Source organism: Lissotriton vulgaris, chromosome 6 (assembly GCF_964263255.1).
Source record: "Lissotriton vulgaris chromosome 6, aLisVul1.2, whole genome shotgun sequence".
Taxonomy (NCBI): domain Eukaryota; kingdom Metazoa; phylum Chordata; class Amphibia; order Caudata; family Salamandridae; genus Lissotriton; species Lissotriton vulgaris.
The window spans coordinates 6190614-6213932 of record NC_141694.1 but is presented as its reverse complement, the minus strand read 5'-3'; the positions used below and the strand labels follow the sequence as shown (position 1 = coordinate 6213932).

The 23319-nt window shown below is 48.3% G+C and overlaps 1 protein-coding gene across 1 annotated transcript in view; it reads left to right on the top strand.

The window, feature by feature from the left end:
- LOC147706672 (uncharacterized) overlaps nucleotides 1-23319 on the top strand; it is a 447784-nt gene that overhangs the window by 144117 nt on the left and 280348 nt on the right. The window contains exon 4 of the mRNA XM_086925259.1: nucleotides 18384-19145. Within this exon, the coding sequence (XP_086781385.1) occupies nucleotides 18384-19145 (762 nt within the window). The remainder of the gene's footprint in view (nucleotides 1-18383; nucleotides 19146-23319) is intronic.

Here is a 23319-nt window from a genome sequence, read left to right as displayed (position 1 = left end):
AGCTGCTAATACAGCAGCGAAGGAGACTAGTTCATATGCAATGAAAACATGCAGTATGCACTCTTTAGATGCAGGTGATGAAGTTGAGCTAAAACACTATGAGAATATTTCTACAGGGGCATTATTAGATATTTAAAATGCAGCGCCACAACATGAGAAAGATCTCTGGAAACCGAGGGGGAGAGTGACTGGATTTCCAGATCTCCTTTATGGAGCAGAAACTTCAGGTAAAGTTATAATGCCCCAGTCTCTACTTATCACAGCCCATCGACAACTGTATTTACCAACACACATTTCTAAAAGAGTAATGAAGGATGAATTAAACAAAAACTGGTTTATCCATAATCTAGGACCATTAGTTGACATATCCCTAGCTTCATGTTATGTGGGTTATCAGTACTCTAATAAGAGGTCACCAAAAATGCCTTCATCCTCCATTCCAAGACCAATAGGTCCATTTATAGAGGTACACATAGATTTTGCAGATATGATACAAAAATGTAACGGATATAGCTACTTGTTAGTAGTGGTGTGTCCATTTTCGGGATAGATTATATCGGCACCATGCTCCAGGTGTGATACTGACCAGGCAGCCAAATTCCTGGTGAGAGAGGTCATACCGAGGTGAGGGGTTCCAGCAGTAATACGTAGCGATAACGGAAATCACTTCGCTAACACAGTATTTCAGCATATTACTAAACTACCAGGGGCCAGATGTAGGTGGCCAAATACCGGTCGGTAACGGCCGATTTCGGCCGTTACCGACCAGTATTTGGAGTTTTAGATGTAGGGGGCCTTAAAAATTACCGATTCGGTAAATTTACCGAATCGGTAAATTTACCGATTCTGTAAATTACCGAATTGATAAATTTACCGAATCGTAATTTGAGATGTAGGTGGCACTGAAAACAGTGCCACAGGGCCTTAAGGATTCGTTATTTACCACCAACTATTAGTTGGTGGTAAATAACAAATACCTGTGTATATGCAAATCTGTGCATTTACACCTATGCCATGTGGCACACATACATGCCCTAAGGGCATGTATGTGTGTCACACGGCACACAAGCCTGAAACAGGGGTGCAACAGGGTGTCAAAGTGACACCCTGCCACTCTTGACTATTCGGTAATTTTACCGAATCGGAATTTGCCAATTCGGTAATTGCCATTGATTCCTATGGGCCTCAAGGCCCATAGGAATCAATGGCAATTACCGAATCGGTAAATACCGATTCAGTAATTACCGAATCTTAACGATTAGTTAATTGTTATCGAATATTTACCTACATGGCATTTACCGATTTGTAAATACCGAATCGGTAAAATTCGGTATTTATGAATCGGTAAATGCCATTTACCTACATCTGGCCCCAGGAGTGGAACACTAGTTTACCTCAGATTACCATTCAGAGAGTAACGATACAGTTGAGAGGATGAATGGCTTATTAAAAAGTAAAGTATCAAAATTTTGTGACACATTGAAAAATAATTGGCTGCACTGCCTTCCCCTTGCTCTGTATGCGTTGAGAAATGCCCCTTCAAAGGATCATCATTTGACCCCTCGCCAAGTATTACCAGGTAGGCATTCTAATTTTCTTTTAAACAAAACCAAATGATTTGTTCTGATACTAAGTCGGCATCAGAAAGTGTTCTGGCAAGAATTGAATACATACATGTCTGCCTTGACAAGAGCTGTACATGTTTATTCTAAACAGGTTCATCTGCAACAGGCCAATAGTACTGCTCCACCCCAGCCTTTGTCTTCAGCAATAGCCATTGGTTTGTAGGTCTTCTTGTCAAATTTTGTGACGACCTGGATGGACCCCAGGTTTTTAGGCCCACCAAGTAACACAGAGCATGCCAACAGCATTAAAAGTGGTGGGGGATGTGGAACTAAGTGCACGTAACAGACCTCATTCCATTTTCAGCATCACTCAAGCAAAGAGGGGAGGAGGCAATGGTCCAAGAGTAAATGATACAATGAAAAAACTGTTAAATTATATTTTTCGTATTATAATAATTAGTTCAGTGGTTTTGATTTTTACTCTGATAATGTGCTATTATATTATGTGTTATGTAGATACAAATGACCCCAACCATAGGGAAGAAATATTACGTTTTCGCAGAGCTGTTTTTGATAAAACAGATATGCATACGTTGCATGATTTTTTACTTGATAATATGTGGTGTAATGATATGCATAATATAGGTACCAATACACAAAATGATAGATGTTATGTATGTTCTCTTATTCCCTATGTCATAGAAACACCACATTTAGTGTATCCTAAAGTGCCTGATATTTTAACTGCTTATTTCATCTTTTTTTGTGTAGGATAAAAGCACAATTATAACAAACTCATGTTAGTCCTGTGACTGCCCGAGTTAATACAACTAGATTTGATGCCTCTAAAATTTTACAAATTCTGACAGATAAAACAGAGATAATGAAAGAGGTATCCAGAATGAAGGGCGCAGGGCAGAAATATAGTTATGTAAATTGGGAGGAAGCGGTATTGGAACGAGGAATTCTAGGGAGATCGAATCCATCATCCACCTGTAGTAATTATTCTACCAAACCACTGCCCCCCGATTGTGCATCCAGGCCAGTATTTAGTATCAAAGCATCAGTATTTGCCAATAATAAATGGTTTACTGGATCTAGGTTGTTTACTGGATCTAGGTTGTTTACTGGATCTAGGTTCTCATGTAGGGCCATATCTTTATGAAATGGCACATAAACAAATAGTCCTTTCAAATTTTAAAATGTAAAAGGATCATGTCCGCAAGTATGGGATGCAAACATACAGACATGGACTGGAACTAAACGTCATCTGAAGCTGGCTGTGAAATTAATAAGATTTATTTGCTTTCAGGAAAATTGAATTATTAAAATGGGACGGAATGTCAATTGTGGCTCAACTATATACAATGCTGATATGCAGGAAGGTACCTCCAGCCTTACAGGTTTATTCTGGCAGTGTGCCACTCAAATATACACTCATCTACCCCTGACTGGAGTGGACTCTGCTCCCTGGTCACTCTGCACACCCCGTCTATGGTAACACTAGCAAAAGGAATAAAAGATTTGCATTTGCATTCTATGAATAAAGAATCAACTTTACTGCATCATCACTGAAGAAAAAGAATAGCCAAGTACTTTGGAACTTCAGCGTGGCAGGATATGCCCAAAGTGTATGGGCTGTTTAATGACGCCCAAACACTTTTGGGGAGTCTGTTCACCATGTTTCAAGCAAAAGCAACTTCTCGCTGGGTGCAAATTACTCGGTGGAAGAGGATGAAGAGTATTAATGCGACTGAAGATGGCTTTAGTGCTATTAAGAGGAGCTGCGTTCAATCAGACTTATGATAATGGAGCATTGATATATATTGGACTTGATGACAGTGATTGATGTGGGGTGTGTGCAAGAAGATTGGATGCTGCACTTTTATACCAGCAATTGATGAAGATGAAGGAAACCTGACTCAGGCCATTTGACTTTTCATAACTTGCATACACAAATGAAAAAAGATCAGGGCGCTCTAGATGAGAGGTTTACTGGCTAGTTTGACCGGGTGTCGTGCTCGATATCGGGGTTGTTTTAGGCCTTGTTGCCTATTATAGATCTGTTGTTATTGATGTGCCTAGTATTTCAGATTATCTAAGCATGTTGCAAGAGAGTTACAGCTAAGGTGGGAGGTATGTTTCCTATAATAAGAAATAATTTGATGCAAAATACAGAATTGGAAGAAATGTACATTGGTAGTGAAGAAGTAGTCGAAGACTCGACTAGAGAGAGGAATGAAAACCCTAATTTAGGTTTAGGCCCCTATCATTCTGTTCATTATTCTGTTTTACCTGTCTCTCACCCAGAAACTGTGAAGCATTATTATCGTGTAAAGAAGGACGTTTTGTATGAGGCTGTTTAAATGTGTGGTTAAAGTGCATGTATACGTTACACATTTATCTGTAAATAATCTACAGCTTCCTTTGAAAAAAGGTATAAATGTGGTCTGACCTTTTCCTCCTCATTTTGAGTGTTTCTGGGAACCTTCGTGACTTGGATATTTAGCAGGAAGTTCAGAGCGGTAGAGGATACTCCAAACTTAGATATGTAAAGGTAGCTAGACTGCTATAGTCACAAAAACAGGACAGCTGCACTCTGAGAAAATGTGTGCAGCCCGGGTGGGAAAGAATGGAAAAGTAGGAAGCTTTTTCCATTGTTAATATTGTATTGAAGTTATGGCTGTTTGCCAAAAATAGTATTAAAAGAGTGGACTTGCAGCGTGAATAATTTGAGACTGGCTTGTGCTTCTCTTACTGTGCGGTCACTCTTCCAGCTGTTTCATTTTTTGAATATACAATGAACGTGCTTGTCTTTCCTTTGATGCCGATTTGGAGATTAATGATTTTAGCTACATAAAGGACTTTTCCCGACAATTGCAAACACCAGAGCCTGCTATCAGCACAGTAACTCACTGCAAGGGTGCCTCGTCCTGCACCTCCTCTGGCTCCTGGGATGCACTGCAAACCCTACACTGAAAATAATATATGGTTCTTCTCTATTAACTCTGCTTGCACTTAATGAAGAAGCATGCCTTTTTCCTCTTTAACCAACATGTCTGAGGGTACTGCTTACACTACTGAATTGGGCTCGGAGTAGGGTTTAACACAGTTGCTACTTTTTTTTTGTTTAAATCTTTTTATTGAGTTTCAAATAGCAAACATAGGACAAGAGGACATTACAGTAATTCGAGGGGGTCCCCGTTTTCAGACGTTTTCCCCTTCCTCCCGCCGGGGGGCAAGTCTCACCGTGGCTTAATAGAATGTGTCCTTGAATGCGAGTGAGGGCCCCGGCTTAATTTGCAATGTCCTGAAACAATCCCATCAACAACCAACAATCCCCGTTCCCTCCACCCTCCTCCCCCTTTCCCTCCCGTGTCCCCCCTCCCCGGTGCGGTAGGTAATCTTCTGCTAGGCATTCTGAGGCATGTAGAAAGTATGAGGTTCAGGCTGGGGTCCTTGCATCCTTCCTAAAGTTGTCTGGTAGTCGGAGCACCCTGAGGTATTTTGGGCACGTGATTTCAGCAAATTCATCTGATAGGAGAGAGACCAGGGGTTGCCATGTGTCTAGGAATGTGTCTCGTGTCTGAGTGAGGGAGGCTTGTATCTTTTCCATACCCATGATGTACCAGAGTCTATGGAGCCACCCCGTGTGTGTGGGTTTCCTTTGAGTGCCCCATAGTGACAGGATATGTTGAGTGGCAGCCCCCATAGCCAGCCCCATCTGCCTCCCCTTGAGCGATTTGAGAGGAAACGTGATGGCGTTGGAGAGACCGAGAAGTGTGTACGCTGGGAATCGGGGGATTTCCGTCTCAAAGTGTTTATCAATATCATTTAACACCCTTTCCCAGTATTCCCGCACCTCCGTACATTCCCATAGTATATGAGTAAGTGTCCCTGTGTGGCCACATCCCCTCCAACATGTCGGGTCCCTGCGCGGATTGCTCTGATGCAGTTGTGATGGTGTAAGGTACCAGTAGTATGCTATTTTCACTGCCAATTCCTTGCTGGCTACATTCCGGGCAGTGTGATGGGCCCTGAAGTATATGTCTTGCCATTCTTTGTCCGTGAAGGAGCGTTCCAATTCTCGTTCCCATCGGTTTTGACCCGCTGACTGCGCAACAGGGGGGGGGGGGGTGGGCTGAGCATCTTATAGATGTCTGTGATCACCTGTTTATCTGTCATTTTCGTGTGTAGCCACTTCTCGTAGGTTGTGAGATGTCTGCTTACGTGAGGCAGCAGTTCTCTCGCTGTAAGCCAATGTCTGATCTGAAAGTATTGAAAGCGACGGATCTGTGGGAGCGTAAAATAATCTTGTAGGGTATGCATTTGCAGGAAGCCCTCAGGATCAAAGAGGTCACCGGCCGCCTTGCATTCCGACGCCCGCCGTTGCGGAAATGACCCAGGGATCATTCCCGGTGAGAAGGCTGGATTATCAAATAGAGGTGTCATCGGGGACGGAAAAGTGGTGAGGCCACTCGGGACCGCCACCTTGTCCCACACCTGCATCACTGTTCTCGTGATGGGCGATTTTTAAGGTATGAAGGCCTGTCCGTACGTTTCAGGAATGGGACCATCCACAGTGACATCTGGCCCATAGCTCGGTCTTGAAATAACCATCTTTTTTCCGATTCGGGTCTGCTCCGATAACGGAGCTGTGTTGCTTGGAAATAACGGAGTAGATCAGGGACCCCTAGGCCGCCTTCCGACGTAGCCCGCGTGATCAGGTGTCTACGCAGTCGCGGGTGTTTGCTGGCCCAAACAAATTGTCTGATGCTATCTTGCAATTTTTTGAGCACGCCTAGTGGGGGGGTTACCGGAATGGTCTGGAACAGGTATAAGACTTTCGGTAAGAGAGTCATTTTGACTGCTGCCACCCGTCCCAACCATGAGAGTGGTTGCTGGCGCCACCTTGCCAGGTCGCTTTGTAGGGCAGCAAGTAGAGTCGTATAGTTTTGCTCGACTGTCTGGGTCGTGCTTGGTGTCAGGGAGATGCCTAGGTAGGGCAGCGACCTCGTATCGTCGCTGGCTTCGCGCAGTCGCGCGTGCATTCCGCCCCAGGGGCAAGATCAATGATTTCTCGATGTTCATCCTGAACCCCGATACTCTCCCGAAGTCCTCCAGTTCTGTGAGGAAGGCCGGCACCGATGCCGAGGGGTCTTCCAGAGCGGCAAGGACGTCGTCTGCGTAAAGACTTATGGTCTGCGGTTCTCCGCCAAATCGAACCCCTACAATGGTCTGATTGTCCCGAACCCTTTGCGCTAGTGGTTCGATGTATAGTGCAAATAGTAGGGGCGAGAGTGGACACCCCTGTCTGGTGCCCCTCTTTATATCTAATGGCCTTGAACGCACCCCGTTGACATTTATCGTGGCTTGCGGGGCAGAGTAGCAACTAGCGACCCACGTGCGAAACCGGTCGCCCATCCCGAACCGTGCCAGGACTGCGTCGAGGTATCCCCAGTCCACCCTGTTGAACGCCTTTTCGGCATCCACCGACAGGAGGACTGCATCAGAGTCATTGAAGTGGGCTTTGTCAATGACGTGGAGCAGGCACTTGGTGTTGTCCGCGCACTGCCTGTTCGGGATGAATCCTGCTTGGTCCGGTTGAATGATGCCCGGCAAACATGGGCCCAAGCGCGTTGCTAGCACGCCGGTGAATAGCTTCAGGTCAAGGTTGAGTAACGAGATGGGCCTGTAAGCCTTGCATTGAGACGGGTCTTTGTCCGGCTTGGGGAGGACCATAATGTCAGCCTCCAACATGTCCTGGGGGATGGAGCCCCTGCCCTGAAAGAAATTAAATAGCCTTGTCAATATTGGCGCTAGCAAGGGGCAGAAAGCTTTATAAAAGCCCGCCGAGAAGCCATCAGGGCCCGGGGCTTTCAGCAGTTTGAGGCGCGCGATCGCTGAGATGACCTCGTCCGTCCTGATGGGCGCGTCGAGAGAATCCCTGGTGGCTTCGTCGAGAGGTGTGATTGCCGTCTCGTTGAGATAGGATTCAGCCGTTGTTTGCCCGGTAGGCGGTTCCGCCGCGTACAAAGAGGCATAGAACACCCGGAAGGCCTCGGCGATCTGGTCGTCTTCTTGAGTGATATGCCCCTCTCGGGTTTGAATGGAGGAGACTTTCGCGCGCAGTGTCTTAGCTTTGAGGCTGCTCGCAAGCAAGCGCCCCATTTTATTGCCGCCTACGTAGTAAGTGTGGCGCAGTCGTAGGGCTACGTATTCCGCCCTGTCTAGGTCTAAACTTGCGAGTTGGGCCCTATCTGCTTTGAGTTGGCGCCATACCCGGGGAGCCCCGGTTTGACTATGAGCATGTTCTAGCTCAAGTGCTTGGCTGGACAGGGATTGCCTCTTGTCCCTCCTCTCTTTGGCTTACACGGCGGCTACAGCGATTAATTCCCCTCTCACTACCGCTTTAAGCGCTCCCCATACCGCGGTCAGGGCGACCTCTGTGGTATCGTTCACCTGTAGATACTCAGTAATGCGGTCATGGAGTTGTTGTTTTACTCCATTATGTTGTAGGAGAGTTTCATTGAGGCGCCATCTACCTTTCCGTTGCCCGACCCTAGGAACTCGTATGTGTGTCATGAGTGCATCGTGATCAGACAGTGCTGCTGGGAGGACCTCTACGTCATTTACCAGGGGGGTCATGTCAGTGTTTCCGAAAAAGTGGTCAATTCGGGCGTAAGTGTGGTGCACGTGGGAGTAAAAGGTGTAGCCCGGGGTGGTGGGGTGATGTTTTCTCCATAGGTCTACAAATCCCATGTCTGATAACCACTGGCTCCCCTCCACGGAGATTGCTCCTGCGAACCCATGGCGATGGCCTGATCTGTCCATGTTGGGGTCCATTACTAGATTTGTGTCTCCGCCCACCTGCACTGATTTCGTATTAGGTTTTAACGCGTCTGCCAGGGCCCCTTTGAGAAATGGTTCTTGTTTGGAGTTTGGAGCATAAAGTGAGCCTATGACCATTGCCATCCCGCTGATCTGAATGTTATAAGCCAAGAATCTCCCTTTAATTTCGGCCACTTTATCCCCAACTTTCCCTTTGAAATGACGTGCCACCAGTAGGGCCACCCCGCTTTTTTCTCTAGTGTTGAGGAATAGTATTGGAACGGGAAGGCCTTAGATCGCATTCTATGCCAGTCTTTGGGTAGCAAATGAGTTTCTTGGAGTAGGCACACTTCTGCGCCGCAGTTTTCTAAATAAGACAGGACAGCCCTGCGTTTAACGGGGTTGTTAAGCCCCTTTACATTCAAGGTGTGGACCTTCAACGTGGAGTCCGCCATAAGTGGGACATGTAAGGAGTGCAATGTGCGCTAGAGGGTCGCCGACCCCTCGGACCTGTATACTCTGCCTCTAGTGAACCACACCGGGAGGGTCCCTGAACCTTTGTAGCTAACCTCCCCTGAACACCTTTCCCCCATGCCCCCCTCCCACCCCCCGCAGATCCAACTTTCCCAACTCACCCCCCCCAACCCTCCTCCCCAATCGCAGTCGCTAGCCCCCCAACTCCCTCACCCACCCTGCAATATTCCCCTGAACAATCCCCCATAACTTTTCCCATAGTCTCGGGCCTATCCGGACACCGTCCAGGTCCGTAGAGTGTCAAAGTAGATGAGGACATGGCGGCGGCCGAATCGTCGGCCCCCCCGACCCCATGCCCCAGGTGAGGCAATTGCATGAGGGCAAACCCTTGTACAGGAGCACCTTACTGTTTAGCTGCTGTGTTGTCCACCACCTCTTGCACTGCCGCCTCTCGCTCTTGGGCCGTCACAAGGGGGTCCGGCTTCCAAAAGGATTTAGGAGAACGTCGTCTTCGCACGGTCTGCAAACTGTCTCTGGATCGTCTCGCAGGCCCTTCAGGCGATCGGTGTGGGGAAGTCCCCCTAGAGTCAGCCCCCTCCGGTAGGTCAATGTCCAGCACCGTGCACGTGTCCCGAAGGGATCTGAGCTGGTGAAGTGTCCCCTTCCATTTGAAGATGAGGCGGAATGGGTGGCCCCATGTGTAAGGTACTCCTTTGTCTCTTAGGAAGTCCGTAGCTACGTTGAAGGCTCTTCGTTTCTGCAGGGTGATGGCAGAGAGATCTTGGAAGAGGGCCACTGGGTCTCCCCGGAAGGTGATTGGTTGTCGCGCTCGGACCTTCCTCAAGATGCGCTCCTTCAGAGGGAAGTCCAGGAGAAAGGCCAGTATATCTGGAGGGGGGGCCTGTGCCCGGCGCGCCGGGCCGACCCTATGTGCGCGGTCAATCCGGATTTCGAATTCACCTGGTTCCCCGATAATCTCCCGGAAGAGCTCTTGCAGGTAGGTGACAATGCTATTCCCTTCCGATTTCAATGGAACTCCCCGGACCCGTATGTTGTTCCTCCGGGAACGATACTCGAGATCCTCCGAATGTGCTTGGAGATCCACTTGTTGGTCCTGGAGGTGGAGGATTTCTTGTTGGAGTCGTTCCCCTTCCATGCTGCGGGTTTGGTCCGCCTCTTCCACCGCCGCCACGCGCTCCCCCAGACCGTCCATGTCCCTGCGCAGTTCTCGCTGCTCACCCGCTAGCTCTTGCTTCAAGGTCTGGAAGTCGTCCCTCAGGGTGTTGAAGAGGGAGGCCAGAAAGGCCTTCGTGATGGGCGCGGATTCGTCGTCCGGGTCCGTGGTGGCAACCGGTGTCTTAGGGTGCGACTGTGCCGGGGCTTTCTCTGCTTTTGGGGCATTTTTGTGGAGCATGTCCGATATTTTGCGGTTGCCTTTGCGTCACGCGGTGGCCATGTTGTCGGCGCTTTAGAGTCAATGTCGGTCAGGGGGTCTCCCGTCAGGCTGCGAACGGCGCCCCCACCAGTTTAGAAGCAAGTTCCAATTTTTGCCTTGTTCCTGATGTAGGAGCCTGGGAGCGTGGAGTCTTTTCCTGTCGACGGTGTAGGGCGGCGTGGGCCCCTCTCGTAGAGTAGCCCTGTCCTCCCAGTGGGGGGGTTTCGCTTTGCGTGAGGGGGTCTCAAGTGCAGTCCCCAGCCCTCTAGGCCTGTCGCTGCGGTGGCCCAGTGGTACAGTTGCTGGTGCTGACCCCCGTCCTGTGGGCAACCGGATTATTCTGTTACCGGCTCGCCTTCGGTGTCCCGGTTTCAGGGCCTGGCACAGGCAGGGGGGGCACACTCCTCACCTTCTGGCCACAGGGACGTCCCTTCGTCCGCCAGGCGCAGGTACTTCACAGCTTGGCATGCCTGGGCTTCCGTGTAGATCTCAGCCCTCCCTGCTGCCTCTCCGCCGGTTCGCCTCCTTGTCCCTTGCCTCTGCACCGGTCAGCACGCCAGCCACAGGGGGTCTCCTCCGCCACCTCCACTCAGGGCCACGGTACCCGACGTCCGCTCGCCCGCCTGCTCTGGGCGTAAGAATAAGGGTCCGGTCGCTGCTCTCCGCAGAGGGGGCCTCAGGTGCAGTCCCAGCTCTCTACGGCCTATCGCCGCGATGGTCCAGTGTGGCCTGATGCTGGTGTTGTCCCCCGTCTTGTGGGCACCGGAGTGTTCCGTTACCGGCCCGCCCCCGGTGTTCTGGGTCCAGGGCCTGGCGCAAACAAGGGGGCACGCTCCTCACCCTCCGGCCACAGGGGTGTCCCTGCTCCCGCCAGGCGCAGGCACACAGCAGCTTGGCTGGCTGGGCCTCCGAGCCGACCTCGGCACTCCCTGCTGCCCCGCCGCCGGTTCGCCTCCCTTCCCTCGTCTCCTCACCAGTTAGCACGCCAGCCACAGGGGGTCTCCTCCGATGCCCGCACCTTGAGCCTCGGTCCCCGATGTCCGTTCGCCCGCCCGCTTTGGGCGTAAGATTCAGGGCCCGGTCACTACCCCTCACGGACCAGGCCCGAAGCCGGGGGCTCAGTTATTGCGGCAGCCCGCCCGGCCTCCTCCGGTCGCCGCTGCGACCCAGCCAGATCGCGTCTCCGCCGTTTGGAGCTGCAGCCGCTCAGTCGCCGCTCATGGGGTCTTCACCGGCAGTTCACTGCTCTCGGCCTCCGTGTGCGGTCCGATTCACCTGCCGCACCGGGCCCTGAGGCTTGGAGAACTCCCTGGGCGCTGGATTCGCGCCGCCGCCATCCCGCAGTTTCGCGCCGGCGAAGGCCGGAGCCGGGCCATTTCGTCTTTTGCCGGCGGCGTCTTTCCAATCAGCCCACCGGTAGCGCCGGGATCGATGCTGCTCCTTTGGCGCTGGTATTTGTGAGAATTTTAGGGTATTGCCCGCTATTGAAAGGGCGATAAGGGGTTTAGGGCCGGGGAGCCTCGGAAAACGCGTCCAGTCAGGCCGCCATCTTAGCCACGCCCCTCAGGTGCTACTTTTTAAAACTCGTAGGGTGATGCCTCACTAGCACTTTCAACCACGTGTGACATTAAAGCAGCCCCTCTTCTCCAATGATTCCTAATTTAATTTACTATCTTAGAACGCGTCATCATGAGCATAAGTAAAGTCTTTTGAGATTTGCAGCAGTTTTAAGCTCTTCTTAGAGGTTTTTGTTGCTCAAATGGATGCCATTTGTGCTTTGTTATGTTAAAGGATTTATAAAGCGCCTGGTTACTTCAAGAAGTGTCCCCGCGCTCGAGACGTAGCACCATATCAGTAAACAGGTAGAGTCAGGGTTGTCTGAGGGCCAAGCAGTTCTACTTTCTTTGCCTGACAAGCCAGGTCTTGTGATTTTTGCGGAAACTTGATTCTGATGGTTCGAGTCTCGGGCCCCGTGGCATTGAGTTCCAAAGTTTGGCTGCAAAAAATCCAAAAGAACTGCCCCCAGGCGCATGCTGCGCACTCTAGGGATTACAGTCAAAGCTGCATCACAAGACCTAAGACGTCTGGAGGGGGTATTGACTTGAACCAGAGGATACCAATCACTTAGCCTCTCCGATTCAAAATCCTATGTGTGAAACAGAGTGCTTTAAAAGAGACTTTTTGCTTAATGGGGAGCCAGTGTAGTACAGCAAGACCCAGGCTAATGGCAAGCCATTTTGGAATTTTTAATAGCATCCGGACTGCTGCATTTTGTTCTTCCCGCAGATAGAGTTCATTGCCGTAATCAAGCGGGACACCAGAAGCACTTGAATTACTGTCTTTTTTGCTGAGTCCACTACCACCACCAACACCACCACATCCACCACCACCACCACCACACCCACCACCACCTCCACCACCACTTCCACAACCACCAACTCCACCACCACATCCATCACCACCACATCCACCACCACTACGTCCACCACCACCATGTCCACCACACCCACGTCCACCACCACCACACCCACCTCCACCACCACCAGGTCCACCACCACCACGACCCACCACCACACCCACCACCACCACGTCCAACACCGCCACCAAGTCCACCACCACCATGTCCAACACATGCACCACCATTTCCACCACCACCACGTCCACCACCACCACCACGTCCACCACGAGGCCACCTCTATCTATCGCCCTCACTCTATCGCCCTCACTCTATCTATCTATCGCCCTCAACCTATCTATTACCCTCACTCTATCTATCTGTCGCCCTCACTCTATCTATCTGTTGCCGTCCCTCTATCTATCTATCGCCCTCACTCTATCTATCTATCTATCTATCTATCTATCTATCTATCTATCTATCTATCTATCTATTGCCCTCACTCTATCTATCTATCTATCTATCTATCTATCTATCTATCTATCTATCTATCTATCTATCTATCTATCTATCTATCTATCTATCGCCCTCACTCTATCTATCTATCTCCCTCACTCTATCTATCTATCTATCTATCTATCTATCTATCTATCTATCTATCTATCTATCTATCGCCCTCACTCTATCTATCTATCGCCCTCATTCTATCTATCGCCCTCACTCTATATATCTATCGCCCTCCCTCTATCTATCGCACTCACTCTATCTATTGCATCACCACAGCATCACTCAGCACCACCACAGCATCACTCAGCACCACCACAGCATCACTATGCGCTACCACAGCATCACTGAACGCCACAGCATCACTCAGAGCCACCACAGCATCAATCTGTGCAACCATTCAACAACAACCAGTTAAAATATGTTCTCTCAATGTTTCAAGCTTTATTAGAACATTGGATTGTTGGGAGCTCCATTGCAGACAATGGAGTGCTCCCTGCTTCTACGGGCCGGTAAAGGCCCGTAGAGCAACATTCCAAAGTTCTACAAAGGCTTCTCGATGCTCGAGGGGATTTATATCCCCTCGAGCTTCGAGAACCCTTTGTTTAATTTGTTAGAACATTCTGCCCTCTAGTGGCAGAATGATCTAATACAAAACACAACACATTAAGGAGGGTCTCAGGGACAGTTTAAAGACCTGCCAGGTGTGTTTCCCCTAAATTAGCAATCATGTACCACAAAACACCTTGGGTCTAGGAACACAGTTGAACAACGAGCGAATAAGGACCAGCTAGGATGAATATATGTCAACAGGTTAAGATAACAACCACCTCGTCGGAAAGAGGAGAGAACTTAGCTGCCGAAACCCATCATTCACAAGTTGTGAGTTGTCATCATTTGGGTCTCAGTCTAGGAAATTGACTCAGATACCCTCAGCCGTTTGCAAACGGCTGAGGGTATCTGAGTCAATTTCCTAGACTGAGTACCCGAATGAGAGGAGGCCTGACCCAAATGATGACAACTCACAACTTGTGAATGATGGGTTTCGGCAGCTAAGTTCACTCCTCTTTCCGACGAGGTGGTTGTTATCCTAACCTGTTGACATATATTCATCCTAGCTGGTCCTTATTCGCTCGTTGTTCACCTGTGTTCCTAGACCCAAGGTGTTTTGTGGTACAAGAATGTTCTAATAGCCTTATAGCCCTTCGTAGCAGGGCTATACCAGCTATTAAAGTCCCGCTGTCTCGTTAAAGTCCCTCGCCTTCGGCTCGGGCCTTTAACGATTCAGCGGGCCTTTAATAGCCGGTATAGCCCGCTACGGTGGGCTATAAGGCTATATTACAAATGTCACAAAAAGATGTTGATATTTCACTTCTGTTCTTGGATTTTCGTCACAATAAAATACACTGAACATAATCTTCACAAAAGTTATTTATAAAAGTTTAAGCTATTGCCATTATAAAATTACAATAGCTTTTATTTAAGTATTCTTTTTTAAACAAATTAAAAACCATTGTTATTTGTAATATCAATACATCTAAGTCACGTAAATACAATACATGTTGCATTACAAATGCTATAGGTGTCACATTTGCGAAAGTTAAAAGTATTGGCATTGTAAATGACAAAGCTATTTATTTCGCTATTTTCAAAGCCAACACATAAATAAAAAATGTGTCATTTACAAGACCAATAGCTCAAACTTTCCTAACGAAAGACCTATTGCATTGCAAATGCTTCCTTATTTGAGCCTTCAACTCACCATCCAATTGCAGCTAACCGTCTGCACGTTCTACTTAACAGCCAATCAGAGGCCAGTGTGTATCCTTCAGTTCCAGTAGCCAATCACAGGTCTGACACTCCGCTGAGCCCTAACTAGCAAACCGTAGCATGTGCAGCGAGTCCGGGCAGCCAATCGGAGGCCGCGCTGCGAACAATGCTGCTCCACTTCCGGGTCAGCGGCGGCAGCGGCAGCACGCGCCCTGCATCCCCGCCGGTGTCACCCATCCCACCGGAAGCGGAGCTCAGGGCGACCGGCTGTAAGCAGTGAGGCGCCACCCCCGGGGAGAGAGGAGGGAGGCCGGAGCTGGAGGCCGGAGAGCGGCGGGCAGGTGAGGCGCGAGCTGTGCGGGTCTCAGCGGGCAGGGAGGGCCGGGGCTGGGCCTGGGGGGCTGGGGGGTTGGGGGGTTGGGGGGTTGGGGGGTTGGGGCCAAGACAGGAGCATCCTGACCCCCTCGGCTGCTGGGTGTGGAGGCCTCAGGGCAGGTGCAGCCTGAGACCCCAGGGGGCGGGGAGTCCTCTGGATTCCCCCTCCTGGCCCGGTGTCCACATAAAAACCCATAAAAAATGACTAAATCAGTGACACAGAGATTTTGAAATAAAGCCCAGCAGGATCAATATGATCTAAGGCTCAAACATTTCAATGAGAAACAAAACAAAGCGGCCACCACGATAATTCAATGCGGCTGAAGAGTGAATAACTAATGTGGATGGAGATGGCGGGAGCAGAGAAAAGAGTGGGACATAATATTCCAAACAATACAAAAGCAGGGTGGAAATGTAGGGTAAATTAATGGGCATGTGGGTCATGGGAGCAGAGGATTTATATTGTGGACCTGGGAAACCCTAAATGAGCAGACCCTAAATATTACCTCAACAGCACACCCACTGGGGAATGAATTGGAGACGGTGCTAAACCTCAGTTTCATGAGGCAATGTGTCACAGAAATACAGCACCGTATTGCACATCAAAAATGCAGTCAGTCAAGTAAGGCGAGGCTCAATAATTGACTTCTGGAATGGTAATATACATTTTGGAGATTCATTACTAAAATTCAAAAGGTAGGGCACTGAATTCATGAATGCAAACGCATAAACTCAATGCCAAGAAGGCTCTCAGTAAGTAGGACATATAGAATATGGTCAATCACACAGTATTTGTATAGCATGGCTTATCTACCCTGGGGGAATCCAGACAAGAGCTGGCGATTTATGGTTTACTCCAGGACATTGACAAGGAGGGCGAGCAGCGAGATGGGTGATAATGGCTGAGTTTGTTGTGGTCGTAGAAGGGTTTCTTCAGGAGTGGTTTGACCGTTGGGTGCTTCCATGCGCTGGGAATGGTGGCCATAGTGATGGATGCATTGAGGATGTTTGTAAGGGAATGTGGTGGGGAAGAGGTCTCTGTCATTGCTCCTGAGTGGATCAGGTTCATGATGGTTGGGTGTTTGCGTGATGACCCATTTCCAATTGCTGAGCAGGTGGCTGTGGGAGATGTCGGTGGGCGTCAGGAGGTGATTGGGTACGGTGGGTTGTGGGTCGGTTGCTGTGGTTGTCAGAAATTTTGTTGTGGGAGTAGTCTGCCAGGGAGTCGCATAGGACTGGGAAGGGTGCACCTACTTTCCTCATTATGAAACTGCAAAGAATACAGACAATAGCCGCAAAGTTAGCCTTAAAGAGGCCGCGTATCTCTTTCCTAGGATGTAGTGCAGGATAGTCATCTGGTGGGTAAATACGTGCATTTAGGGGAACCCCTGTTAATCTCAGCGCCAGGATACCCATGAGGTGATAGTGCACTTTATAAGTCCATATTACAGTGCATTACAAGGGTGGATCGTGTTCTCGATGGACGACGTGCAGGAGAACTCTGACGATGCTGAAGAGTTCCTTTGTGTGGTTGGTGCTTGCCTCAATACAGTAGGTATGGGCTTCCTTCTGGCCTTGCTGAGATGGAGGTGGTATTAGTTGAGGGCTGATTTGAAGGTGGTGAGGTCTAAGGGATTCCGTGCAAAAATCTGAATAATTTGAAGTCCCAAGTGAGCAGCAAAATCAATAAGAAAACCTACAACATGAATAGAAGTATCAGAAACTCTTCTGGCTCACCATGGTCAGCCCTTTACACCAAGGTACAAGTGTCCTTAGAGGATCTGTTTTTCAGCAAATGTACCTACAAGATTAAACCTGATGGATGGTTCGATGGCGAGAAAGAGCTGCACCTGTTCATGGGGAAGAATTGTTCCTATCACCATAATCCAGACAGTACATCCTCAGGTCTCTCAGCTCTGGTTTGCGCTGGAACTCTTTGGGGTGCTACATTAAATCATTTGAACTTCACATGCAGAACAAGGACTTCTAATGTGTTTTCAAATAGCAAACTACAAAGTGTGATCGTGGGATCACTACTTCTCTGCTACAAGTTATGACCATTACATTTCATAACAAGCTGATGCAAGCAGCATTTAATGCTGGGCATTCTGTACAGCAGGTCTCTTAGTTGGCAGATACACTGCCTCTGCTTTCCCCGCAGCAGTCGGCCTGCCAAGTCGGGAGCTTACCACCACCCAGACTGTCCTTTTATCCTGAAAAGCACAATTGCAAACACAACTGTAGCACTTCAGGTAAAAACACATACAGAGCAAACCATATCATGGGAGCCTCGTCTTTTTTTGCTTTGGAGAAACACATGCCAAAAGTAGGGCCTTGTTACTGATGTGTGTTGAGTTCTTCCTCCCATACGGAGACCTTGCTTGTATGGCACGTCCACCCTTAATAGGGTGGGCTTTCTGATACAGGCAGCCCTGTAGCAAGTGTGTTGCTGGTGAAAGGTAGATGAGGTGCCTTCATCGGCAGCATGGTGGCTCCCCACCTCTACGTAAGGCAAGAGAACTGTGGGGTCTACTGATTGGGGGTCGCACTATGACCGGGCACTCGCTCCACCAGATGCTGAACCAGCCCTGCATATCTCATCTGTCCCTCAGATTGTATCTATCAATCACATTTCATGAAGAATATGTGACCTATGAAATATTTATATTCAAATAAAAGCACTACTAAATCTTTTACTGACTTGTATCCTTTTGTGAATGTATCACAACTACTTTCTTTTTCTACGTTCCACTTCTACTCCTACCACATTGTGTAAACACTCCTTCTGAAATGTCCATTCCCTGCACAGTCACCTGCCTAGATAGTAATAGTTATAAGAGAGATATTATCACTCTTCAACGCTCCAATGCCTAAAGTGATCTGGTTGTTGCTAAAAAAACTTGTAATTGCGTGATTTAGAATAATTTCCACATGTGTTTGATTCTTTGTATCAACTTTTTTCTCATGTCCTCAGGTGCAGCAAGCAGCATAATTTGCATCTGGGAATGAAGAGTATTGTTTGATCTATCTCCTTGAAATACAAAAACTAAGAGCACCAACATGGAGACAGAGAATCACCTAGAAAACATTACTTCCTCCTTTGAAACGCCAACGGAAGACTCTCCGGAGCAGGCACAAAGTCACCAGGAGGAGGAAGAGGAGGAGGAAAAACAACCTCTGCCGAGATCAGAAGACCAGAACCACATTATCGTCAAGATGACACCCGAGGACGATCTGGAAGCTTTCCTTTTGGAGTTTGAGTGTGTGGCGGAAGGCTCGATGTGGCCAAGAGAAGAGTGGGCATCCCGGCTGACTCCATTACTTTCTGGGAAAGCTAAGGAAATCTCCCAGACTGTTCCTCCTAGCCTTGCTGGTGATTACCATCATTTGAAAGAGGCTATTCTTCGTAATGTGGGCGTAAGTGAAGAGACTTATCGCAGAAAATTCCGCAGTCTTACATTTACGCCAGGGGTAAGACTGCAGACCATCGCTCATCAGCTGAAAGACTGGGGTAGGAAGTGGTTGAAACCAGAGAGCAGGAGCACCGCTGAGATGTCGGAAGTCATTATTATGGAGCAGTTCACCCAGATCCTCCCAGAGGGAGCGGGCGAATGGCTGCGTCAGCAGCAGGTGCAGACCCTTGACAGCGCAGTCAAGCTGATCGAGGACACTCTGCTGTCAAAAAGGGTCCGCAAGCGCAAATTGGAACATGGTGGAAAGTCTAAAGTTGTGACTCCTGCTCAGAAGGGAGAAGAAAAATCTGACGATACGAAGGATTCAGGAGTGGAAAGAGCAGGTAACTTTTAAAGTCTAGGTCTAAAATTACATTTTTAAATGTGTTATTCCTGTCACTGATTATTATTTTGCAAGTGTATTGAGATTTGTGATGGATAGGCAGAATGTCATATTGGAGGGAGTTATTATATACCGCGCTTTCTCCACAAGCCATACACCAGCAGGGAAGCAACGAGGACTGACCGTAGGAACATCACAGGGGATGCACCTTGATGTAGTAAGGAGATGAGTGGATGTGCAAGTGAGCTTTTTTGTGGAACAAGTCGCCACTGCTAATAGGAGTGAAAGCGTTTTTGGGCATATATAACTCATTTCTTTAAAGTGAATCCCTTTTTTCTAATCGTTTCATAAACAACTCTGTTCTCCGAGTTTGCCTACAGGGGTCCCTCCACTCCTCCCTTCCCAGGGGACATCCCTACACCTTTAATAATGTAACAGTGTGAGCTGGTCTCGTGACTATTTTGTTTTGGAGCACCACGTATGCAGTGACACGCTTGCTCACCACATGCACTTTAATATACTTAGTGCATGATTTACACTCTGATTCCCTCCTGGCCAGTATGAGTGTTATTATAGTGTCTCACTTATGCTATGACATATCATCTTTCCTTACAGGTGTTCCCTAACATTTCAGTTAGGTAGAGTTGGACTAGAGCCAGCCTACGAGAGTGGATTCATCTTTGTCTCTAAGAGACAAGACAGGAGCCCTTTTCACTTACGTCCTTATGAATGCCATGGACCCTCCTGGTCGTAGTGGCAGAAACATGTTGGCTAACTCTTTGTGAATGTCCATCTAGCACTCCGATTATTTTTTTTTTATATTTGTGGTCTCTGGATCAGTTTTGTGCGACTCCCTCCTAGTGTTTTGTCAAGGAACACTATGTCATAATGTAAATTTGGAGAAAGAGGAAATTCCACTTGCAAATGTAGGTGTGCACATTTATGCTTAAAGTTCCCACGTAGATCTGTGCATCGGCTTTTAAACATCACTCACTCACTTTTTCAGCACAGGCCCCCACTTAGTTATATATCTTTTACTAAGAATCAGACATTGAGACAGGGTAGCTTCTTGTTGTGTGATATATATTGGAGCTAGCGTCTAGTGGTAAGATGGCTTCCGTTCAGGCGTTGCGACACACTGAGCGACACACTGAGCTTCAGGACTGCTGAAGAGCATACAATATGTTTCATACAGCACTGATTTTTGTCGAGCAATCCAGAAGAAGTTTTTCCGAAGTTTGATCTGATGCTTGGAGAGGGTGTATGTGGTACCATGGTAGGAGCTGCTACAGGTTGTGTTTTAATCCTGGGGCGAAGTTGTTACTAATATTTTTTTTGTTACGATATCCTGGTAAGATTGTTAGGATCCTCGTGTAAGAAGTAGCACCCAATAAATCTGGGTTCATTGCTTGAGAAGAATGTCACCAACCAATGCGCTTGGTTTATAGTTTAGTGTTTGTTCCTTCGAGGCGCTGTTGCAGTTCATTTATTTTTCAAGAAATATTTTGAGGGATGAGTGGGCAGAAAAGACAAATAGGAGGCAAATCATTCAGGAGGTTTTGCTCTGTACTTTGAATTATGACGTCCTTCCACTTTTGAAAAGCATTTCTAGGGGTTGAGTGTGCAGTTACCCATGCAGATGTAGCATTCATAAGGAGGGTCCTTCAAGGCAAAGCATGTGTGCGGGTGCAGAGTGTGCCGTGTCCTGTGTCACCCCCCTTGTTGTTTTTTTATTTTACACCAAGTTGAAACCATTACGAGCAGTTGGAGCTGCGCCACTAAACTGAGATGTTTGATAATCTCAATTTTGACATTTTATGAAAATGTCTTACAAAAGCACTATTGACGTTGTTTCCACAATTGCTACTGTAATTCAAACACAGCTGCCTTTTTAACCCCTTCCATGCTGATGACGAGCTGGGCTCGTCATGGCGTAGCCTCCTCGCACGCTGATGACGAGCCCAGCTCGTCACGTAAAGTGCGGTTTTAAAAAACTCAGCACAGGAGCGGAATTGCGCTAGCGCGCATGCGGTTAATGAACATATTCTTTTTTTTACAGATTGTTTAACCTCATAGAATTGAAATATTTTGTTGGCTGGAACTAAAATCTTAAGTTTCATTTTTTGCAGAGAGTGGATTGGTGTATTACATGACCCAGTTTACTGTAGAGGTTGTGAGACACTATTATTTTTCTTCATTCACACCTCTTTCACTCTGGGGCAGCGAGTACTAACGTCTGTATTGCTGTTTTTTGTTGTTGTTGTTTTTTTTGAAGATTTTTACTGTTTTCATAATTAACACAGTACAGAACTCCATCATGAGTTAGTTACATGGTACATCCGCAGCATACAGTCAAACACTATCAGCATTTTCGGTCCATCAATTTGCACTGCCTCACATCCGTTGTTAAAACCCCACTTAAAAACCATACAGCATTTCATACTATTCCACTTCCGAACCCTCATCATCCCGGTCTCGTGGTGGATCACCTATGTCTCCCTAAATTTCTTCCAAGCCCCCCAAACTTTACTCCACTTTCAGAGACACCCACGATTGATGAACACGTTCTTTCGGCTATCATGTCCCTGCACCATGAGGCCAGAGAGGGTATCTCCGCTGAACCCCACCTCTGGGCAATGTTTCGCTTAGCAAACCATAATCCCCAGCGTGGCCCAGTTCTGAGCCTGATGTATAAGGTCATTGGGCTCCCATACATTTATTAACCACCTCCTGGGCTCCGGTACCAGTGACACTCCCTCCGATTGCGATATGGTCCTCAGCACTTGCGTCCAGTAGGCCATCATTTTGGGACATTGCCATATAGTGTGGAAAAAGGTACCCTCTTCCCCGCAGACGCGCCAGCAATAAGGATGCGATATTTTGCCTATCTTGTGCAGAGTGTGCCTGGTGTAGTAGGACTGGTGTAGGATTTTTAGCTGTACTAGCATAAGCCTTGAGGAAAGGCCCACCTCCCGTGGAGAGGCTAATCCTGCCATTCCGAATCGTCAAAGTCACCTACGTCATGGGACCATTTGACCCTTAGGGGCCCTGTGGGGTCTGGCAGGTTGTTTACCAATGTACGGTAAGAGAGTGATGTCGCCTTCTTATGCATGCATTCAGTCAATAGTCTGTCCTCCAGAGGCGATGGCTCCGGGACTTCAGTACCCTCCCATTGACCAATTATGGCTGCGAAACGTCCATGATCATCAGTTTTGGTTTTGTGCACTATCAGTGGGGACTGTTTTTTAACCAGCACGCCCACCCCCGAGACCCTGAAGAAAATTCTGAGTGTGCTATCATCTTGTACCCCCATCTGTCCATCGCCTTACTTGTGGTGCCAGTGAGGTGTGTTTCTTGTAGAAGAACTACCATTGGGGAGCCCGTTTGATACACTGCAGAACCAGACCCCTCTTTATTTTGTCTCCCAGGCCACGTACGTTTCATGTGAGCAGGGAAAGAGGTTCCACCTGAGCCTGGGGGGGGGGGATGCGCCCGGTGCAGGGTGCAGCAGGTCAGTCAACGCCATAACTGGGGAGGTGCGCAAGGCATGATATGGATTCACAAGTGTAATGCAGATGCTGCGAACTGTGTATAAGTGCTACATATCCAAGTGCTGTACCTAAAACTAAAACATAGTGCTTGACTGAAACATTCAAACAATCCCATCCCCCACACCCCCCTCCCTGCCTCCCCGGTAGATGGGCTCGCGCTTCGGTCAGCATGTGGGAATGCGACATTTCTGAAACCGTTGCTGTGAATTAAAAACAATTACATACAAAACATGTAAGCTGACCCTCCCCCCCCCATACCCCCTCCCTGCCCGACAGACTCATAACTGCCCGCCTCCCCAATTTAGCAGACTGCTCAATCCCAATGCCAAAAAAGTACTTGCGTGTAGGAGGTGAGAGGTCCAAGGACAGTCGCAGTCCTCCCCCACCCCCAAAAAGACTGTTAGCTTAAAGTTTGGTTCATATTCCGTAGTCGGTTGGTCCTTTTGTGCGCTTCTGCACCTCGTTTAGTCTCATCGATCAATCAGCGGTCCCGCATAGCTTCACTCTTCGGTCTCACTCTGATGCAAATTGTTCTCTCCTCGCTGCTTCCCTTGGTCCCCGGGTCGTCGGCCATCTCGTGTCGTCGCTGGTTCCTCTCCGGTCGCCTGGGTCCTCCCACCCGTC